At 46.0% G+C, this 24445-nt stretch overlaps 1 protein-coding gene and 1 long non-coding RNA gene across 5 annotated transcripts in view; both read left to right on the top strand.

Annotated features, from left to right (window-relative positions):
* Window positions 1-24445, top strand: part of LOC144891704 (uncharacterized) — a 1032708-nt gene that overhangs the window by 64611 nt on the left and 943652 nt on the right. The window lies entirely within an intron of this gene.
* The window catches only part of LOC137429078 (microsomal triglyceride transfer protein large subunit), a 91134-nt gene that overhangs the window by 26238 nt on the left and 40451 nt on the right, over window positions 1-24445 (top strand). For all 4 annotated transcript variants that reach the window (XM_078775670.1, XM_078775672.1, XM_078775671.1 and 1 more), the window contains 3 exons: window positions 1477-1634; window positions 5477-5651; window positions 16094-16201. In XM_078775670.1, coding sequence (XP_078631796.1) covers window positions 1477-1634; window positions 5477-5651; window positions 16094-16201 — 441 coding nt within the window. The remainder of the gene's footprint in view (window positions 1-1476; window positions 1635-5476; window positions 5652-16093; window positions 16202-24445) is intronic.

Here is a 24445-nt window from a genome sequence, read left to right as displayed (position 1 = left end):
TTGAGCAAATCTGTTTCCCAAAATCTAATCAAATGTGTCCCGTATAATAACCAATCATCCCACCAAATTTCATGCAATTCGGTTGAATACTTTTTGAGTTATGCGATTAACATACACACACACAGACATCTATCTATAATTCCAGTAATCTCTGTGTGTTTGTTTGTACGTTTGTACGTTTGTACGTTTGTACGTTTGTCTGTGACCGCTGTTTCTCGACAACCACGGGTCCGATATACTTTAAACTTGCCAGGTATATTGCTGGGGACCCGAGGATGTGCCTTTTCAAGGTTTTAAATTAATCGGACAAGTACTTACCGAGCTATGGCGATTTAGCCGTTCGCCGTTCGCTTTGGCGTTGCGAATGGACCAAACCATTGCATGTAAATAGAGGGGGGGGTTCTGTGGTCGTTGCGAATGGACCAAACCATTCATGTAAATAGAGGGGGGGGGGGGGTTCTGTGGTCGTTACTGCCACGTGGTTTCAAAGTTTTTTTTTGTTGTTGTTGTTTGCACGCATGTTTTTTTGCACCCACGTACGGGCACGCCCTAGGATGTTTACACACACACACCCCTACACAAATTTTTTTTTTTTTTTTTTTTGGCAAGGAACGGGCACCCACGTACGGGCACGTCCTAGCTTATATATAGTACGGGCATGCCCTAGTACAAATAAATACACAGCGATCAAAACATAACCTTCCGCTTTTGCGAAGGTAATAACTTTTCCAGATATCGTGCTAGATGTCGTTTTTGGCCGTATCTCTCAATGATGAAGAATCACTTAAAAATTATAGTGTCCGGATCTTCACTAAAATCTAATAATTTGGCCCTTGTCACATACCAAACCAGTCCACCAAATTTCGTCCAAATGCTTCCATAACTTTGAGATATCCAGACAGACAGACAGGGGTGAAAACATAACCTCAGTCCACCTTCCGTGGCAGACGTGAAGAGTTCTACACTGTTGATGGATGAAGCTGAATGCATTTGCAGTTGTCTCATAACGGGGATTTGTCTCTGATGTGGGAATTTAAGTCAAAGCAGTTGTGAAAGAAAGTTCGGTCTCACTGTTCTGTCTCGCTCTTCCCTCCAGGAATTCAAACAGTGTTCTGAACCATGATCTTTATTACCCCTGTTGACCTTTCCTAACTCGATCATTGTATTTGCTAGTTTCAGCTCCTGCACCTCATCTCTTTCCTATTCTCCAGTTCGTTCATTCCCTTGGTATTGGTCCCACTACCTCGCTTGTCCACTCTTGTAAAGAAGAAGAAGAAAAAAAAAAAAGTTAAAAAAGACTTATTGTTGCAAACTTTTGTAAATCTAACGATCTCTTGGTTATTACTGGCCAAATGAGATCTCTCTTTACTATAAATGCTTTGAACTATTATATCTCTTGAAATAAATATTATAATCCATTGTTATACCGACTAGATTCTGAGCCTGAATGGTTTGTATGTGTTTGTGCACGTACAGCCGAAGGAAGCTATAAAATCAGCCAAGAAGCTGCTCGCTCCAGAGCATGTGGCCTCAGTCGGTGCAACACGGGCCTTCCTGCAGCTGAGCCAAGTGCTCCGGAGCACCAGTGCCTCTCGCATTCTTACCTTGCTCCGCAAGGAGCCTCCGGACACACTGTAAGGCACCTTTCCTCCTGTTCCAACTCCATTACACAAAAGATTATGTGCCAAGGTGTAGCCATTTTTAGTTCATATATCCCATACAATGCATATGGCTGCCGAAGCAGTTTCTAGGCTATTGGGCACAATCCTGGACGGGTCGTCACTCTGACGCAAGATACCCAAATGGCTCATTCATCCCTGTAAGCTGGTACTCAATTTGCCAACCTCGGAGGCATGACAGGCTGAGTCAACCCACTTGCTGTTAATTCAACGTGTTCGCAGGGGCTTGAACTCAGGACCCTGAGATCTCAATCCAGCCACAATAGCAGTGCTTGGAAGAACCCAATATAAATTCTGCCAAGATTGTCTCTGCCAACTTACTGTTCCCTACATTGTGCAAATGATGCCTGGTGTTGGCTTAGCGGTTAGGGTGCCGGCTTGGGATCCTAGGATCCTGAGTTCGAATCCCGGTCGATCGTTGAATTAACTGCCAGGGGGGTTGACTCAACCTGTCATCCTTCCGAGGTCGGCAAATTGAGTACCTTCTTGCTGGGATGAATGATCACGGTGTGTACCCCGATTTAGAATAGGTACACCGTATCCCTGCGCATCGTAAGAGGCGACCAAGGGTTGGCGTCAGGAAGGGCATCCGGCCATAAAAACATTGCCTCAAACAGGGAACCATGAGCTCATGGGGCCCGCAAGGCCAACCCCTGCTCTAGCGGGGAAAATGGCCTTAAAACGATCATTCATTCATATATTTTACATTGTGCAAATGGTAAACAGTCTTCACTTTGTGTCTAACTATGTTGTACCAACTATTTGCTTAGCCATCTGTTTTTTACCGACATTACAAGCGGGACATGGTATTCTAGCTCAGTTTCCAGAAGTTGAGATTTCAGTGAGATTTCAAATCCTTAGTTATTTCAGTGGGATTTGAACCTACATCCTCTGGGATATCACTGTGGTATTCTCACCACCTGACTATTTACACTCTTCCTAAAATTCCTTTGAACAATTCTAAAATAATGAGAGTACCACTAAAGTAAAATTAACGAATAACGTCGACGCTCACGATTCATCATCATGATACGAGAATGTTCTTACATGTATCACTTTGGTGTATCATCCCAACAGTCTTGCAGTTAAAATAATTATCCAAAGAAACTTTAAAGTCCGAAAGGAATACACAGAAACTACTTCCATCTACTCTCAACTATTACAATGCGTCTTAGCAAATTTACATCCACACCACATTTATTTATGTTTAATTGACATATGCAAAAAAATTACATGCCCAGACCAGGAATCAAACCCATGTCCTCTGATGAATCCTAACAGTGCTCATTTATTTAGGTGCAAAGCTAAGTGTAGTAGTTCTTTCGGAGATTTTTGATTTGTTTTGATTCGAACAAAACAAAACTTTGTGACTTTATCTGGTTAAAGGTGACTACCTTCTAATCTACCACCTGAAACATTCAAATGCCTGTGCAGTCGTTGCAATATTCGTGAGTTCATCAACCACATGACATCAATATCACAACCAAAGCGCACCATCAATATGAAGGATCATTTTACCTGTACCACAACAACACAACAACAACAACAACATGCATTTTAAGGCCATTTTCCCTGCTAGAGCGGGGGTTAGCCTTGCGGTCCCCATGACAATCTTCCCCTCCAATATAATTTATTGTATTTTTATATTTACTTTGCAACAAACATTACATCAGTGAAACTGGACGATGGCTTGGAGACCAATTTAGAGAAGACCTTTACGATGTCCGAACCAATAATGATTATTCAGTATCTGTAAATTGCTTTTTCATCACTTTAACCAGGCAGGACATGCTATTCATATACACTACATGATCAAAAGTATGTGGACACCCCTTCTAATTAGTGGATTCGGCTGTTTCAGCCACACTCAATGTTGACAGGTATATATAATCAAGCACACAGCCATGCAATCTCCATAAATAAACATTGGCAGTAGAACGGGCCGTACTGAAGAGCTCAGTGACTTTCAACGTGGCACCGTCATAGGATGCCACCTTTCCAACAAGTCAGTTCGTCAAATTTCTACCTTGCCAGAGCTGCCACGGTTAACTGTAAGTGCTGTTATTGTGAAGTGGAAACGTCTCGGAGCAACAACAGCACAGCCGCGCAGTGGTAGGCCACACAAGCTCTTAGAACGGGACAGCCGAGTGCTGAAGTGCATAGCGCGTAGAAATCGTCTGTCCTCGGTTGCATCACTCACTACCGAGTTCTAAACTGTCTCTGGAAGCAACATCAGTACAACAACTGTTTGTCAGGAGCTTCATGAAATGGGTCTCCATGGCCGAGCATACGCACACAAGCCGAAGATCACCATGCACAATGCCAAGCGTCGGCTGGAGTGGTGTAAAGCTCACCGCCATTGAACTCTGGAGCAGTGCAAATGAGTTCTCTGGAGTGATGAATCACGTTTCACCATATGGCTGTCCGATGGACGAATCTGGTTTTGGGGGATGCCAGGAGAACACTACCTGTCCAATGCATAGTGGCAACTGTAAAGTTTGGTGGAGGAGGAATGTTTTTTTTCTGGGGCTGTTTTTCATGATTTGGGCTAGGCCCCTTCGTTCCAGTGTCGGACAATCTCAACGCTACAGCATACAATCACATTCTAGACGATTGTGTGCTTCCAACTTTGAAGCAACAGTTTGGGGAAGGTGCTTTCCTGTTTCAGCATGACAATGCCCCCGTGCACAAAGCGAGGTCCATACAGAAATGGTTTGTCGTGATCGGTGTGGATGAACTTGACTGGCCTGCACAGAGCCCTGACCTCAACCCCATCAAGCACCTTTGGGATGAATTGGAACGCCGACTGCGAGCCAGACCTAATCGCCCAAAATCAGTGCCCGACCTCACTAATGCTCTTGTAGCTGAATGGAAGCAAATCCCCGCAGCAATGTTCCAACATCTTGTGGAAAGCATTCCCAGAAAAGTGGAGGCTGTCATAGCAGCAAAAGGGGGAGGGGGGGGGGGGGGACCAACTCCATATTAATGTCCATTATTTTGGAATGAGATGATCGATGTTCGGGTGTTCACATACTTTTGGTCATGTAGTGTATCTGTTTGTGGTTTGATACTCCACCTTGGAAGAAATGCCTCCCAGAAACTCAAAGAACAGTATTTCATCCATAAATTTGGAACATAAGTTCCAAACGTCATGAATAATGTTTTTTAAATTTCTGTTAGTTAGCATGCCGATTTGGGCTCATCCTTCATCCCTCTCTTCATTTACTGTTAAAGTCCATTTCCTTCCTCATTCCCCATCTTCCTGTCTTCTTTCCCCTCTAAATCTCCTAATCACTCCAACCTCCTTCTCCTCCCCATCTCCCCCTATCCCTCTCTCCTCCATCTCTTCCTCCATTCCCCCTTCCACCTCTCTCTCTCCACTCACGCTATCCCCATTTCTCTCCCTCTCTCCCCCACCCACCACAATTTCCTCACTCTCTCCCCCCCTTCCTCCTTTTCGTTGTCTTTTCATTCTTCATCTACTCTTCCCATCTCCACCAATGCGTCACTCATGACGTTACACTCTGAGAAATACGTCACACATGACGAGCACACCTCTGTCCAATCGGCGTTTCCCATTCCCAGCATATCAGTGATTATGTAATTTGCAGAAGTCTTCTTTTACCTGTCCCATTTATTTTCTCTTTTGTTCTGACGAGCAAACGTCGGCTTCTCTTTTCTCAAGGCCAAAACGTCAGCTTCTCTTTTATTCACAGCAGATCAATTAGCATTCAAGGTGTTTTATTTCCTATTTGTTCTGATAAAATATGTGATTTGTAAATGTTTTGTTGTTGCAGGCCTCAAATTGTGGATGCAGTAGTTGCGACCCAATCTCCAGCAGCTTTAAAAGCTTTGCTGAAATTTTTGAATTTTGAAGGCAAAACTGACACTGATCCAGTATTGCTGGAACGCTTTCTGTATGCAACTGCTCTTGCACCACTTCCTTCCCGAAAAGCTGTGGAGCAACTTATGGTATGGTACTTTGTTTAGAATTTCCATAAGGTTGTGCCTCTTGCTGCTTTTTAGCACAGGATTTTATTTAGAATTCAGCAGTGATCTATACTATAAAAGTGAAATTGTATATTTGTTTGTTTTCACTTATAAAACTACAGAACCAAATCCAACTAAATTTTGCATATTGGCAAAGGGTAGCCCATGTATGGTTTCTGTCTGTGTAGGATATCTGGGGTAGGGGATTCAGGGTGGGGGGAAGACCCCAATTCTCTCTATGCAAATGTGTATCGTATAGCGCCCCCGGTGGTAGCCAGTATAACAAATCATCCTCCTGTTGTACTAGTAATAGGTATCCATAACCATCCTTGTCCATGTTGTGGAACATCGGCCGTGGCCCTCTTTTTTTTCTGGCTATAAAATGCAGGATGCGTAGGCGGGGGAGTGGAGGAGGAGGAGGGGGGGAGGGAGGAGGGGGAATGGGGAAAGGGAGGGAAGGGGGGGAGCGGGAAGGAGGGGGAGAGGAGAGGGAGAGGTGGGAGGGGAGGGGGAGGCAGGAGAAGAAGGGGAGTGGCTCATGTTTCTGAGTGAATGTAGCTCACGTTTCCGAGTTAAGTGTGATGCGAATCAGGAAGAAGAAGAAGCCGTACTACCAAATTCGTACACTTCCGGAATTGTTTGATTTATTTGTACTAGGGCATTGCCCGTACTATATCTATATCTAAAATTATATCCCCCCCCCTCTATTTACATGAAATGGTTTGGTCCAAAGCGAACGGCTTGCGAGTACGGTGACAATCCCCCCCCTCTATTTACATGCAATGGTTTGGTCCAAAGCGAACGGCTTCCGGAGTTTGGTAAAGAAATCGCCATCGCGTGCACAAACGCGCAGGAAAGCGAATGAATCGCAAATTCGGTTTTATTAGTTTTAAAACATAGTTTAACGCCAACATAGTTTGCAAACGTGAAATAAATGAATACGCTCTCAAATGTGCCATCCGAGGCAGAGTGTGTCCTCCACGTTCGGCACACGCGATCGTTCGCTGCTCTCTGATTGGTTGAATCGTTTTTTGGACATAGCTCGGTAAGTAATTGTCCGATTAATATGAAACCTTGAAAAGGCACATCCTCGGGTCCCCAGCAATATACCTGGCAAGTTAAAAGTATATCGGACCCGTGGTTGTCGAGAAACAGCGGTCACAGACAAACGTACAAACGTACAAACGTACAGACAGAGATTACTGGAATTATAGATAGATTCAAATGTCTGGTAATTGTTTTGCATTTATTTATGCGAATGTGTACTTGTATATAACTGTCATTAATTGAAAAAGGTTTGGCAATATCGAGCGATTTTTTTTAATTTTTTTTTACTCCAAAAAATGAACTCTTTTGCCTAAAACACTCCAAGGCACTCACTGATGAACCTCTGAAAGTTTGATGAAGATCCGTTCAGCCATCTCTGAATAAAACGCGGACACAAAAACTGGACACACACACACACGGACAACTTGCGTACATTTATATATATATATATGTATATGTATATGTATATATATATGTATATATATATATATATATATATATATATATATATATATATATATATATATATATCTATCTATATATATATCTATCTATATATATATATATATATCTATCTATATATATATCTATCTATATATATATATCTATCTATCTATATATATATCTATCTATCTATCTATATAATTATAGATTCTGTATGTATCTGTATGTATCTGTATGTATGTATATATATATATATATATATATATATATATATATATATATATATATATATATATATATATATATATTGTTACGGACACGACTTAGATGTTATGATGGGCCGAGCGGAATGGCCACCGTGTTCGCACAAGTTACCCGATTACACTCGAACGTTGGCCGAATCGCGCTACGCTAGATCAATGAAGGAAAGGACACAACGGCTGGGTTAAATGACACGACACCAGGGGTACAGTTCTCAAGACCTCCGGAGGAGGATATAATATGGGGTATGCAGAACGTTTAGATTACACGGCACAAGAGGTACAGCACAGAAAGGTGGGCACTTAGACACGGTCTTATCTTAGCCCCGACAGACCACAGACAAACGGGACAAGACTGACTCACACAGGGATTGATGGCAAGGAAGGGCAGGTAGTCGATGGCTCAAGGTGCACCTTGGCTCAGGGGCAGAATCGACCCGGTCCGGTCCAGAGAGGCGGGAGGTATCTCTCAGCGCTAGGAGGTGGCGTCCTTTCTTCTTCGTAGCTGAGGCGCATCTGACGTCACCTCCCACGTCCTGCGCATGTCCAGCGGGGAGTGACACGCCCTCGGCTCGTTAGCTCCGCCCCAGATGGAATCGGTCCGCCGTTTCTTATTGGGTGCGGGGGGTTACCGGGCTCCGCCCTTGACGAGGAGCTGACAGTGAGCCCCTGTGTGGTAACCCCGTCGGAGCACATGGTCAATGGCGGCTAACCAAGCCGGAGTGAGGACGCGCACTCCCCGCGCCGCTGTTGTTGTTGTTGGTGTTGTTGTTCCATGAGGAAGAGATGCGGGGAGGTATTGGGAGGTCCTAAACTTACTAACGGTGCCATACAATCACATTCTGGTGCAACGAAGAGTCAGAATTAATGGAAACGAGTCCTTAACTGACATAGACTAAGAATAACTAGCAAGATGTCCTATAGTTGTCTACGTGAGATGCGGTGAACCTGGGCACGACATTTAATGGGGGAAAAAGGGGAAGGTCGGGGCTACAGAGTGTTGTTTACAGACAATGGGACTAGGGAATGGGGGATTGGGGATAGTTGGGGAGTATTGGGGAAATAGGGGAATATTTACAAGCGGATATGGATGGAGGCCAAATCCCATATCCGCAACATTGCACCCTTCTCTACCTCGGGGCGTCCCGACCCGATAAATTTTTACTTGCTTTAGTGTGGCACTCAGATGTAGTTCCCTCTACTATTAACTCAACCCTGAGTGCGACAGTTTTACAGATGTTCACAAATGAGTAAATATGTCCCCCTGCGACGTTGCACCCTTCTCCTCACCGAAACACACCCACAGGATAACCGAATCGCGGAAAGAATTCTCAAACTAAACATACAGCCGGTAGGGAGCATTATTTACACAAGACTACTCTGATATTTACACTACGATCCAGGACCTGTTTTTGGAGGAACTCATGCAGATGTTATGCATAGAGAGAGCACGCATGCCAGCATCGATACACCAACCCACGAGTGCTCTGTGGCCCTACGGCCTTTAATAATGTGCAGAGCACCCCATCCAAGCACCAAAAGCACCACCCCATCATGTACAGTCAGCACCATCCGGTGCACCACTAAAGTGTTCAATAATCACCGGTGGTGTCGCAGCCGGCCGATGTTCTGCCGCTGGTCTTGCCTTGGAGCCCACTTGGTGTTCTGGCTTCTTTAAAAATAAAGAAAGGCGCCAACCGCGTCCATTTCTGAATTGTGGCCGTCAGGGGGCCAACTATAAGTGGTTCACCTGTATGGCATAGGTGCCACGTTGACCCATAGGTCCATCAACGGGTGGTGCTTGCCCGCAAAAGACTGCGGTCCATGGTGGGCGGCCACAAAAATTGCGGTCCATATGGTGTATCGATCCCGGCAGCAAGCAGCGAAAGTGCAGGCCCACAACTGCGGAGCCAGCACCTCTCTCTCCTCTCTCTCTGCCCCAAAGCCAGATCCTCGGAGGTGGGAGACAAAAGAAGAAGACAAGTGAGTAAGGTGGTAAGGGCGCAAAAGTGCACGCAATATAAGGTAATGCACACTGGGGGCACATGGGAACCAGGTGAGACAGGTATGTTCCTACCGTACGCCCCCCCCCCCCCACCAGGTAACCTACATTGCCCCTCCCTTACCCCTTACTGTATCCACAAAACACAACACTACCCATAAACATCTACTTTACACATCAACAAACGTCCCTACTGTCTTCCCCGTTCCTCCCATAAACCAAATTCGTCTTCTCTCCCTCCTAACCAATCAAATTTGCCATTTCCAATTCTCATCAAAATTTGCCATCTCCAACTCAACATCAAAATTTGCCATCACCAATTCATCATCAGTCCCTCCCAAGGAGGGAGAGATGGAATCACCCCAATGTCTCATCCACGTCGTGATGCGTCTCACCAATCCAACCAGCAATTCTTATTTCCTGCAACACAGAATAAAGGAACACAGGTGTGGAGTCATCATCATCACCACAGGTAAGTGGCTGCGTATGGTGCGACAGGTTCATCAATCCTAACTATTTCCTCAATGACTTTAACAACTTTACATTACCCGGGGTCTTTTTCCTGCCAAACCATTGGCCCTCTTACACTATGGGTTCTAAAAACCAATTCCCATTGACCAAACTGTGGTGCTTTTCAATTTGGGGTCTCACTCCCCCAATTCATCTCCCGGTGCCCTCGCACAATTTCTGGGCTGTGACGTGTAGCTCTCCCAGCAGGTCTACCCACCTGCACACCTCCACCACTGTAGTTGCCACCCGAGCTTACCTGCTCCTTACCCTAACCTATCTACCTGGGGAAGGCCCTCTGGCGCTCTCCCCACTCGGTGCCCTCTCTGGCACTGGGCTACCCGGGTCCGTCCTCCGGATCCTCGGGCCCCATCCACAACTCTACCGGCTCCCAGAGCCCACCTGCGGCCTCACCTGGCCGACATCCTCACAGTGGTGGAGTGCCCAAACCAACTACACACACTAACAGGCTACACGCCCAGCCATTTCCACAACACTAATGCACCCATCCACAATACCATTCTGCAACCGCACCACAAATGCCAATATCCAACCACAATTTACCTATACCCTCTACCTAACACTTACACTACCCGCCCCGGGTATCCGTGATGGGGGTCCACTCTTCCCCCATTCACACCTTCGCACCATCCACTCCACTCCACAATTTCCACCATTCTCACTCCATGTATTCCACACACCTGCACTTGCACACCTGTGCTCTCACACCTGGTGCCACCTGCACCCTTCTCTCCCCAAGCGCATTCGCGCTGATCCACCACACTCACTACTCATACACTGCTCCACACACCTGTCCAGCTCTCACACAGCATCATCTCATCTAACTACTCCCCTCTGAAACTTGCGCTTCCCAGTCGTCCCTTTAAACTATTGCGCTCCCTCGTCATTATAATCCACACTAATCTACCTGCGTCCCCACTACAGGTATCAGTCACTAACTAAACTTAACGTTACCTAATGTCATCTTCTAGGGCCCTACACACGATATATCCTAACCCACCCGGGCTAGTTTTCACTGCCATCAACCCCATAAACTATAGCTCCTTTGCCCCACCTGGGAAGGGTGGCAGGGATGCCACCCTTACCCACCGGGCCCATCGCTCACTACCAATTTTGCACATCAAATTTCAACAAATCAAAAATTTGCCAATCACTACTCATCATCTGCCAATCATTACTGCCAATCCTTTGCCAATCATCAAATTTTGTTTTTTTTCTAATTTTGGGTCCAAAACACTAACCTCATCACACAGTCTACTCACTAATGCCTCTCGGTGCGCCAATTCCTGTCCAAAGCCCGGCTTCGTAAAGCCAAGCCATGAACGCGGGTTGTTTGGTGCCAGCGGCTGGATGCGTCCCGCATTCGTGGCAGGGACGGGGGCTTACCCGGGCCGAGATCCCACGCACCACCTCGGCGTGGAGCCATCCAATGTCCCGATCTCGACCTGCCGGTATGCCTCAACAAAAAGTGGTCGCCATGACGATCCTTCCTATCGGGCTGCCCGCTCCGCCTAGTGGAGCACAGACGCGGCCGATCAAAGCGAGGCCCAGCGTGGATCGCGCACGGCGGTCCTTTCGAACCCGCCGTGGCTCGGATCCCCGCTGGTTCTCGCGGCACGCGAAGCCCGGCACGCACCGAGGGCCCGATTCGGCTATAAGTCGTTCTAACCTCTAACCCGGTTACCGTCGATGCTTCACCTGCATGCTTACAAGCATACGCTACCCCTTTCTTGCTCATACATGCAGCCGTTTCCATGCTCCTCGTCGTACCTTCTCTTACACACCTCGGTACACTCATTCCGCTCACCGACTTGGTCACACACCTGACCACCGAACACCTTGGCACACATTCGTCGCTCGCACACCTCACCAACACACCTCTTCGCGCTCCCTCCTCGGTCACCTCCTCTGACAATCACAGGTGTGCTCTCACTCGCACACCCAACCACGTGCCTCACTACCAATTCCAGCGTGCATTCCCACTCACGCTCTACCATTCCAGGTGTGCATCCTTCCATTCCAGGTGTACATCCTCGCTCACCTGTCACCACCAACTCACGCTCCTTGTCACTCTCACTACTCTCACCACCACTCTTGACAACGCACTCACCCTTACTCCCGACAGCGCACTCTTTCCTCATGCACCCGTCCGTTACACACCTCTCTCGCGCACACTCTCCCGTCACACCCTCTGTAACACTCACCACACCGCGCTTCCATGTGCTCCCTCGCACACGCGCTACGACCGACTCACTCTCGCCAGCACCCTCACTCCTTGGCACGCACTTTTTCCTCACACACCCCAGAGTCGGACTTTCTCGCACACCTCCTTTTTCGCACACCAGACCTGTCGCACACTTCACCAACGGCCTCTCACGAACACCCGGGTCCATCTCGACCCCCAAGCTCATTAAATCACCTGGCGCATCATACGCACGACCATATTGGTCACCACTTACACCGGGTCCTCTTCCTCTTCGCTTCTCCTCCATCACCTGCGAATCCCTCATCCGGTTAATGAGCACATCATCACGATCCGAACACAGACTTCGGACCAATTCTTTTATCTCCTCTTTTATCTCTTTCTTATCCCCTCTCCGTCGCTTCTTAATTTCGCTCACCCCTTCTTCCACTTCTTCTAATTTCTGCTTCACCTCTTTTATTCCCCGGTACGTCTCCTCAAGCTCGTCCTCCAAGGCTACCTTGACCGTTTCCATGTGCGTCCTCACCTGCCGGTCCTTCGTCTCCATTACCTCTGTCACCTCGTCCAACCTCGTTGTCAGTCCCTCACGTACCATCTGACATTGCCTCTTCGTCGCTATCAAGTCATCTTTTAGTTCTTTCTGTGTCGCTTTTAACCCTCCTAGTACCGCAGTGTTCCTTTGTACCTGCTCCACTAACTCCGTCTGTCCCACCGTCAGCTGTTCCACCTCCTGCGTCAGGTCCTCTATGCCCCCTTGTAACTTTACAGTCCCCTTTCTCACCTCCTTCTCCATGTGCTCCTTACAGTGCCTCACCTCCTCACGCACTCCTCCGACCTCCTCACTCACACCTCTTCTGATCTCTTCTCCCATCACTTGCATCTCCTGCCCAGATGCCACCCTCATCTGCTCCATTTCCTCCCTGTGAGCATCCAGTTTGGTTTCTACCCCCATTCTGACCCCCTCTATCTGCTGCCCCATTTGTTTAACTTCCCTTTCCGCTTGGTCCCTCATGTCCCTCAATTTGCCTTCCATACTGTTTTCTAACCCCTCTAACCCATTTTTCACTCCCTCTATCTGATTCTCCTGGGCAGCCATTCTATTTTCCACCCCCGTTAACCCATGTTTCACCCCTTCTATCCCATTGTCTAACCCCTCTAATTTCTTGTCTAATCCCTCACCGGTACCCCTCGCTTCGTTCCTCATTACCCCCATTTGCTCACTCTGAGCCTCCATCCGGTTCCCCATTACCCCTAATTCGTCCCTCATTGCCCCCATACTGTTTTTTTCATTTCTTCATTATTCTTGTCCATAAGGGCCTTCATTTGCATAAAAAAAGGTTCAAATCCACCGGTGGCGCTACCACGGTCGCGGTCGCCGTGGCCATGTGCGAGGCGCCATTTTGCGCGCCCGTAACCTCGTGCGCGACGACGCCATTTTGCGACCCTGCTACCCTCACTGCTTCGCTCTCCTCATGTCCCTCAATTTGGTCCTGGATCGACCCTGCCTCACTCTCCTCTACCGGAACCCAGCCGTCTTGGTCTGCCATAGCGCGACTTTCAAAATTCGGGTTTTTATTTTTTTTTGTAAAACACAATTAAATTTCGCCGTTATAATTTCGAGCGCGTGAAACGCGCTCCGGGACCGATCCCACTTCCCGACACCAATTGTTACGGACACGACTTAGATGTTATGATGGGCCGAGCGGAATGGCCGCCGTGTTCGCACAAGTTACCCGATTACACTCGAACGTTGGCCGAATCGCGCTACGCTAGATCAATGAAGGAAAGGACACAACGGCTGGGTTAAATGACACGACACCAGGGGTACAGTTCTCAAGACCTCCGGAGGAGGATATAATATGGGGTATGCAGAACGTTTAGATTACACGGCACAAGAGGTACAGCACAGAAAGGTGGGCACTTAGACACGGTCTTATCTTAGCCCCGACAGACCACAGACAAACGGGACAAGACTGACTCACACAGGGATTGATGGCAAGGAAGGGCAGGTAGTCGATGGCTCAAGGTGCACCTTGGCTCAGGGGCAGAATCGACTCGGTCCGGTCCAGAGATGCGGGAGGTATCTCTCAGCGCTAGGAGGTGGCGTCCTTTCTTCTTCGTAGCTGAGGCGCATCTGACGTCACCTCCGTCTTCCTGCGCATGTCCAGCGGGGAGTGACACGCCCTCGGCTCGTTAGCTCCGCCCCAGATGGAATCGGTCCGCCGCTTCTTATTGGGTGCGGGGGGTTACCGGGCTCCGCCCTTGACGAGGAGCTGACAGTGAGCCCCTGCGTGGTAACCCCGTCGGAGCACATGCTCAATGGCGGCTAACCAAGCCGGAGTGAGGACGCGCACTCCCCGCGCCGCTGTTGTTGTTGTTGGTGTTGTAGTTCCATGAGGAAGAGATGCGGGGAGGTATTGGGAGGTCCTAAACTTGCTAATGGTGCCATACAATCACATTCTGGTGCAACGAAGAGTCAGAATTAATGGAAACGAGTCCTTAACTGACATAGACTAAGAATAACTAGCAAGCTGTCCTATAGTTGTCTACCTGAGATGCGGTGAACCTGGGCACGACATTTAATGGGGGAAAAAGGGGAAGGTCGGGGCTACAGAGTGTTGTTTACAGACAATGGGACTAGGGAATGGGGGATTGGGGATAGTTGGGGAGTATTGGGGAAATAGGGGAATATTTACAAGCGGATATGGATGGAGGCCAAATCCCATATCCGCAACAATATATATATATATATATATATATATATATATATATATATATATATATATATATATAGGGTCATGAGTGGGTGTGGTTTTGCATGAATGGTTTTGCATGTTTGCATGAGTGGTGCATATTCATATTGGTAAGGGTAGGTGGTTGGTTGGTTGTGTGGTTTAAAAAAAAAAAATATATATATTTTTTTCTGTTACTATTATCATTTCTTATTTTGTGTATGTGAGTGAATGAGTGGGTGAGGGTGTGTGTTTTTGTATGAGTGTGTGTGTTTTTGTATGTTGAGTGGTGTATGTTGTAAGGGTAGGTGGTTGGTTGGTGTTGTGTGTGTATGTGTGTGGATGTATGAGTATGATTGATCTGGTGTGTTTTGTTGGTGAGTGGTGAAGGGTATAAAGGTGGGTGTTTGAGTGTTCCACCATGTTTGTTTGGTGCTGTGGATTCTGGATGTGGAGGTGTTGCTGTTGTCGTCTGCGTTCGCACTGGGAAGGTACGAACGTTCCTATATATATATATATATATATATATATATATATATATATATATATATATATATATATATATATATATATTGCTTGTCTGGAGTCAGCCATTACCAATCTATCAGTGGAGGAGAAGGCCATTATCATGAACTGCATGTCGCAGACCATTGGGGCCTTCTTACACATCAGCAAATCCACACCTAATCTCTAGGTGCTATAACTGAAGGCTATGAAAAGTCTGATAAATAGGAACAATTTGATCATTGCACCAGCAGAGAAGGGCAGGGCAGTAAACAACCAACACAAATTCTACAATTGACTATTCAATCCACCTGTATTACAAAATGTCCATCATGTGCAAATCTTATGTCATCTGACCGAAAGTGGAATTCACATATTCATAATATTAAAGCTAGAACAAATGGTAAATTGTTATGTTGAAGTTGTCGAATAAGTCTAATTTGTCAAGAATTTGTGGACCATTTACAAAGGTATTGTCAGATCATTCGTTGAGTATGCTGTGCACACACATATATACATATATAGTGAAAGGCACATTGCTTCAAACTCATGCACATCGACATTATACCATCAAATGTTTACCATGGTACTTTATATTGATTGGTCCACCAATTATATGGTTATTTCCCACTTGCCTGTACTTCAATCTCCGTGCCATGTTATTGTGTTACAAAATACCGTATATTTCCGATTCCTCCGATCAGACAATACTGCAGTTGAAGATAGCCAGTACTGAAGTGCATCATTCAGCGATTATCGTGCTCGGCGCTGTGCTGGGTCGTCTCTGCAAGGCTGAGCTCTGCCATGATGAGGTAAAGCTAAATGACATTTCCACCATTATTTGATGCAGTCTTCACTCGTTATTCCCTTACTATACATGTTAGCATGATTCCCTGCTCTCTCTCTCTTTTTTGGGGGGACAGCTAAACTCATTAATTCATTTCGTTGAACCTGTATCTTTAATCAACACAGCCTCATGTCTTACAGATACTTGTTTTCTTGACCTGTATGGTGATGTTTTGCATCTCTGTTGACTCCTCATTAAAATGATTTAAAGTGATAGAATCAGAACAATCAGCGAGATGGAATTTGGTGTTAAAGAGTCGACACGTGGCAAATGAGCATGATAATTGGCAGGGACACGTGAGAACCTGGAAATATATTCAGGAATGAGAAGAGTTCAGTAGGAAGTTCTCCAGTTCGAGAAAAAGGAATTGAAATGAGCAAACATTAACACATCGATTTGATTTAGGATATTGAATGAAGCGATGCGTTGTCTAGAAATGTGTATGGTCCTTGTAGCAAAATAAAACAAGACCAATAGTCTAACAGCGACATAACCAGGCTTGGATCTGCTGAGTGGAGGACCTGCTGTCCCCCTGTCATGTGACTATATCCTCAGCTTTGATTGGTGGACGTTTGTGAGGGACATACAGACAAACGCTGTTCCAGATGGCATTACTCTATGGGCTAACCATAAAAATATGGCTCAACCAATGATGTCATCAATTTTTTTTCCCAACCAATTTATCCCGAGATCACGCTCAAGAAATTTCATACTGATCTGATCAAGCGTTCTACTTGTCGATTTATGACGTCATAATGAAGGGACCTATGACATCGTCATTATCTCCACCACCGAAGGTGCATGGAGGTTATGTTTTCACCCCTGTCTGTCTGTTTGTCTGTGAACAGGATATCTCAAAAAGCTGTGGACGAATTCGGACGAACTTTGGTGGACAGGTTGGGTATGTGACAAGGACTAATTGATTCAATTTTGGTGAAGATCTGAATCCGGATGCGGATCAGAGCCTTTTAAAATTTTTAAATGATTCTTCACCATTGAGTGATAGGGCCAAAACAATATATTGCCGTATGGCGGCTGGCTCCCCTTGTGTTTTATACCTCTCCCCCCCCCCCCCCCTTCCAACGCCTCCTCCCCCCAAGCCCTCTCCCTCCCACACTTCTCCCTGCTCTCAAATGTTGTTTGTGTGCTTCCCCTTCTCTCCCCATCTTGTCTTCCGCTCCCTCTTTTTATATATTTTGTTTGTCTGGTTGATTTGTTTGTGAAATAAATGTTAGCTCTTTCACGAGCCTCGATTCAGTATACAAAAAAACAAAAAAAAAAACACCAAGAGTACGCCACGGATGGATAATCGAGCTTAACGGGGCGTTTCCAATTCAATGGCGAAACATACGCGAGACGGAATGAAGAATGCCAACTTACCTTCACAGTCGCAGGCGTCTTCAACCTGAAATCAATTAAGTCACACGAAAAACGGATTTTATGTACAAAAAGTAAATGTGGCTTTATTGCCGGACTCCGAGAACAAAAGAACCGTGCCGATAAATAACTAAATCCCTATATCGGGACGTCCCCGCACAGATTTCAAATACACACAGATGGGGAGGATAAATAAAGAAACCGTTGTGTGGTGAATGGACGTCTTATCTTGGTGGTTCCGTCAGGAACCGTCAGGTTGTGCAGCTCCGTCGTCCAACATGCTCCGGTTGGCACAAAGCGCACAGTCCGTCTGCTGGCGTGAACACCGGCCCCGTGGCTCAGGCCGTCCCACGCCACACAGCGCTCGCACGCAGGCACCAGGAGAGGAAACTCGACGGCGCAACAAATGCCTCTACAACGTCCGTCGGACAGCAGCGGTGTTCGCCAACCGCAAGGGAAGTTTTGGGCAGGTAGGGGATCCATGCGCACAAAGGGGTCCAAGCACAAGAAGGCAAGGGGGGCAGAAGAAGGTCCAGACAGGGAGGAAGCCAGAACGAGAGAGAGAAAAATGTCCGCCAGCGAGTCGTTTTACTGGCCGTCTTGTCCTCCCTACCAATCCCCGCGTAGCTTGCTGGCAGTGCCTCGCATCCTCTGCACTGATTGGTCGAGCGTCTTGCGCCTTTGGTGTCATTGGTTGGTTGGTGGCCATTCACGAGCTCTTCCTTACCCTGCCATTTGGCACTCTGCTCTTTGTTTGCCCCTCCCCCCTGTCAAACAAGAGGAGTCCTGAGCATTGCTATTGCCTGCCTTGCACGATGTTTGTCTTCCATGGCGCCATTGTACGTGGCCGCTTCCTGCTTGTTTCTTCCGGTCAGTTTTATCGTCAGTCGTTGAAAGGGGGGATTTAATTAATGTGTGCAGCTAAGGGCCTAGCTATGTGCCTATAGTGCGGTGCCAAAAGGGACAACGGGATAGCGACAGGGGGGAGGACGTACAAGGGAATTTTACCCATAATCCCTGAACTAATTAGCATGCCCCGCCCCCTCGTAACAGGGACAAATATCCAACTTATCCGACATCCAGCCTACAGGTCCCTGACTTACTGTACATCAAGATGGTTCTTCTATCACGATCATCGGAGCACCTACCTATGCAGATCTACCTGGATCTAGATATTCCCCCCTACCCCAAATTCATAACAATATGAATGAATGATAGAATGATCGTTTAAGGCCATTTTTCCCTGCCAGAGCGGGGGTTAGCCTTGCGGGCCCCATGACAATCATGGTTCCCTGTTTGAGGCAATGTTTTTATGGCCGGATGCCCTTCCTGATGCCAACCCTTAGTCGCCTCTTACGATGTGCAGGGATATAGTGTACCTATTGTAAATCGGGGTACACACCGGGATCATTCATCCCAGCAAGCTGGTACTCAATTTGCCGACCTCGGAAGGATGACAGGCTGAGTCAACCCCCCTGGCGTTAATTCAGCGATCGACCGGGATTCAACCTCAGGATCCTCGGATCCCAAGCCGGCACACTAACCGCTAAGCCAACACCAGGCTGGGGCCAAAAACAATAAATAACATATTTCAAAAAGTTGTTGACGGATTTGGATACAACTCAGTGGACGAGTTGATGAAGTGACAAAAACAAGCCAATGAGATTTTGGTTCAGGTCCGAATCCAGATCCGGCCTATCAGTGGGATACAAAACGTAAACTGTTCAGCTTCGCCGAGGTATGTGCTCTACCGAATGCTGTTATAGTTTACATATGAAATTGATAACCTCATAAAAAGAACAGCGATGACCACACTGAGCGATAATGCATGAAACCCTAATTTGAACACGTTATCGTTCTTGCGGCTGGTTTCACCTGAGAGATGCAATTGTTATTGGCGATTGTCAAATAGATAGCAAGATAGATCTGGAGAGACCTTTTATTGAGTTAGGTGCTGGCTGGAGTTGTCCAAGAAGGCATTTTCCAAATTCCATGATCTGGCATTCAAATACTGCACTACCAAAGACATTTACTGTTTAAGGTTTTCTTTATTAGGGTACGTGCATTGTAATTCCTGAGACTTTGAGGGCCGACATTTTAGTTACATATTGGAAATTCTGGAAATGTGAGGACGAATGCGTTAGCTCATAGATACTGCTGGTCACCTGGTGCAAGTGGTACACACGACCACTAATGGGCAAGAGTCGATCTTTCAAGGATTCAATGAAGCATTTTTTTCTCCACAGTTAGTATTCTGCAGGTGTCATGTCGAGTTCATAGGCCAGATGTCGCTGTTGTAACATTCTTCAGTGATTCAGTAAATAAGGTTTTGTCATTCTGAGCTTTGTGACGAACACGACGATTGTGTCATTATTCCATTTATCCACGATTACCCCAAGCAGCAAAATAATGTAGCACAACGTCGTAGGTATCAGGTATTTTATTGTGCCATTCCTCTTTCAGAATAAGTACAAGTTCAGGGGTCGATTGTAGTCCTTCACAACAAGTGAAATGGTCGATTGTATTCCATTGACGTTTTTGCCTTATGATGGAATTCCAAGATTTCCCGGAGAGATTCTATTGGATTTGAGCCTGGCCATTTGCACAACTTAATTGTGCTTGAACCAATTCTGACCAACCATATATATATATATATATATATATATATATATATATATATATATATATATATATATATATACATATATATACATATATATACAGTCACGTGAAAAAGTAAGTACACCCCATGTAAAGTTTTGACTTTTTCAACATATTTCAACATACAGCTATTTGATCTTCATTTCAACAATATTGATAGATAAAGGTGATAACATACAACAAATATCATGAAACATTTACATTTTGTGGTCCATTGTATAATTTAAATAAACATAAATGCAAATTTCAAATGTGGAAAAAGTAAGTACACCCCTACATTTATCACAACTTCAAATACCTAAAATTAGAATCAGGTACACCAGCTCAGGTGCAAATGATTAGAACATCATTAGAGAGGATCTTGGAGGAACCTGTCTTATTGAAACCTCAGACATTTAGTTTGGTTTGCCCTTTGTTGTTGAAGTGTGTGGCGTCACCATGCCTAGATCAAAAGAGTTCTCTGAGGCCTTCAGAAAGAAGGTTATAGATGCCTACGAGTCTGGGAAGGGATTTAAAAAGATCTCCAAACAATTTGAAATCAATCATTCGACTGTCTGGAAGATCATCTACAAGTGGAGAAGATTCCAAACAACTGCCAACTTGTTCAGGCCAGGCCACCCCAGCAAGTTCAGCCCAAAAGCAGACCGCAAATTGCTGAAAGAAGTCTCTAAGAACCCCAGAATGTCATCACAGGACCTACAGGTAGCTCTTGCCACTGTTGATGTCAAAGTGCACGAGTCTACCATTAGAAAGAGGCTGCACAAATTTGATCTCCATGGGAGGTGTGCCAGGAGGAAACCTTTGCTGTCCAGAAAGAACATCAGGGCAAGACTAATGTTTGCCAATGAACACCGAGGCAAAGACCAGCACTTCTGGAACAATGTGCTCTGGACAGATGAGTCAAAGGTAGAGCTATTTGGCCACAGTACCAGAAGACATGTTTGGCGAAAACCAACGACAGCATTTGACCACAAGAACCTGATACCAAATGTAAAGCATGGTGGAGGAAATATTATGGTTTGGGGCAGCTTTGCTGCATCAGGGCCTGGGCAGCTCACCATCATAGAATCCACTAGGAATTCTTCATTGTACCAGAGGGTGCTTGAGGATAATGTGAGGCCATCTGTCGGAAAGTTGAAGCTCAACCGAGGGTGGACCTTACAACATGACAATGACCCTAAACATACCAGTAAATCCACCAAGGAATGGCTGAAAATAAAGAAATGGAGGGTTCTGGAATGGCCAAGTCAAAGCCCGGATCTAAATCCCATCGAGATGTTGTGGGGGGATTTGAAACGAGGTGTGCATGCACACCTTACCGCGATTCCTTACCGCGACAGACGAATACCTATATAGTCAGGGCCCTTAGGGATATTTTGGGTCAAATTCTTCCAAAATCATCAAATTTGGCGCAGATGTTGCCCACGCCATTCTCTTTCGATTTTTGATGGGCGCCAAGGGCGGTATGATCCGGGGACCATACCGGTCCATCCCGCCATGTCACCTGACCTATGACGTCATAATTAGGATATGCATCCAATCACATGGCGTACTATAAGTGGTCAAAGTTCAAAATGAATCGATCGAAAAATGAAGGCAGGGATCCATTTTTAAGGTTTTCATAAAATCCAATATGGCCGCCAGGTCACATGACCTATGACGTCATATTTATGACATGTATACAATCATGTATACATGAACCCGGATCATGATCGCACAAAAATTAAACACAAGGATATGGCATACAGTTCATAAAACATCAAAATCCGTCCCTTTGTAATTAGACTGATGAACTGCATATGCCTGAAATTTAGGAAATAGACATGTAAATATTTCCTCTAATTGTCAAAAATAAGGTCAGAGTTCGATTACCCAACCTAGAAACATAAAATGGTGAACCTCGCGTAAATCTTGACAAAAAACTCAAAAACCGACATGTTTGACTCAAAAATGACCTTTAAGATGACCTTGAGGGTTGACCTTGACCTCGAATCACCAAAATAACATCATAATTGGATTCCTCGACCTCGAAAACCCCTGAAAAGTGGTATCATACATGATTCCAACCCTTTTGGTTATATAACTGATTTTCCTCTAATCCGGGTGGCGGCCATTTAGTATTTCGCCAATATGGGGACCCCGGGGGGGGGGGGGGGGCGCCGTTCTTGGCGCCCGTCAAAAATCGAAAGAGTATGGCATGGGCAACATCTGGGCCAAATTTGGTGCTTTTGGAAGAATTTGAACCAAACGGCCCCAAAATATCCCTAAGGGCCCTGACTATAATAGCCCAGCAGATATGTGAAAAAATTGTGCTTTTGGTGATACAAGCATGAAATTTTGAACACTGATAGAGCATACTACTAGGAAGATTTTTGGATATAGGGGCATTCAAATCTTTTCCTAGGGACAAAATGGTGGCCATTTTAAAAATGGCCGTTTATGGATAATAAGATACACAGTACCGATGTCTATAAAACTAGATTTACTTATTGCTCAAGCACACCTATGATGTTTTTTTCACGTAAACAGGTTGTAAGATCATAATTAAATGTCAACAAACTCACATAACATTTATTTGGTCCTTATTCTTTACAAAAATAATTATTTTTTGAGCTATTTTGAGCAAACTCCAGAAACACAATGGAAATGAAGTGAAAATGCCACATTAACGCTGTGGAAGTGACTTTCACTATAAAACAGTCTACAAAACAGTCTTCCACATGTTTGTGTATATGTAACAGGTGTGTTATTCCTCCTGTATACTATCGTGTGCACTCCCCTGCACAGTGACACAGAGCTGAGCACTGGAGTGCGGCCTTAACACACTTGCACTGTTTCCTGCAACCCTTCTTGCATCCACATCTAATCAATTGTCGGCATGCCTCAGTTGCCTCTGTGAGGGTTGTCCAATATATCCCCCAGCCGTTATTACTCTGTTTCCAACCCCATTCACTTGGCGATGGGAGCTCAGGTGCGCAAATCATCATCTGGCCCCAACAAAAGCCGGCTTGGTAGGCAGCTCTCTTGATGTGTTGTCTGAGGGCTTCTTGCGTTGGTGGGATAGCCTCTATTGATCTACCAGTCTGGGTGAAGAGATGCTTGCGGGCATCGTTAACATGTTCCTGGCTGCTTGTTCGATCGTAGAGCAGAACAACAAAACGCTCCAGTGGATCCATGTTGTCATTTGCAGTTGAAATGGTTGGTGTGGCAGCCAGTGCGCAGAAAGCTGAGGTGACCTCATCATAGGCTTTCCATGTTTCCCATGCTGTTTTCTTCCCCCTTCCGCCGAAGCAGGACACGGTGTCACACCCAGTGAAGGCGTGGAAGAATGGCAACCCTCGGCACTTGTTTGGTCCCAGTGCCACAGCCATCTCGTGAGCTGCCAAGTGCCTGAAATTCTTCCCTGTGCCAAAAGCAACCCAGAGTTCATCGATGTCAAAATATCCAGTTGCTGCCACTGCAAGGATCAAAACATCTGTGTCCACTGTGCGGATTGACACCTTGGTATAGCCCTGTCTGACTGCATCTTGGACATGGAGTAGTATCCTTGTATCTGCCTCCTCGTGACTACACGGGGAAAGACCAGTAACATCTCGTGGCTGTGTACAAAAAACTTCTTTGTGGTTTGTGGTGACGATTTGCTTGTCAGTCTCAATGTTTGCTATCCTCGTTGCTAGAAAGTCAAACAACTCCACCTTGTTCTCGTCTATGCGAAGGAAGGCCTGCCAGTTTCGAGGGATGGAACTAGATGGCTCAACTCGTCTCCTGGTGCCTTTACCCCTCGTCTTCCTGGTGTCGGCTTTCAAACTGTCTGGGAAATATTCATCCCAGATAATATCAACCCTGCTCTTATTTTGTATCTGAGATGTGATGTATGGCAAGAATACTAGTGATGCATACTCAGAGAAGGTCTTCGCATTACGAGGTGCCAGAATGTTCACGATGGCTGCTCCATCCAGGATCATGACTTCAACAGGGGGGCTTACATCATCATTTTCCCGTGAGGTGATCAGATCTTCTAAGCACCCAACCAGATCAGACTTGGTTCCAAGCCGGATTTTGCCCATTTGTGACAATGCAGGGGGACAAGCTTGGTTTTCATGTGCAAAGAATTCATCAAGATCTCCATTCCGTGTCTGGGATGCAATAAACAGCCTGGAGAACAGAACGC

This window comes from Myxine glutinosa, chromosome 4 (assembly GCF_964187855.1).
Source record: "Myxine glutinosa chromosome 4, kmMyxGlut1.1, whole genome shotgun sequence".
NCBI classification, from domain to species: Eukaryota; Metazoa; Chordata; class Myxini; order Myxiniformes; family Myxinidae; genus Myxine; species Myxine glutinosa.
This window is presented reverse-complemented; position numbering and strand designations above follow the sequence as displayed.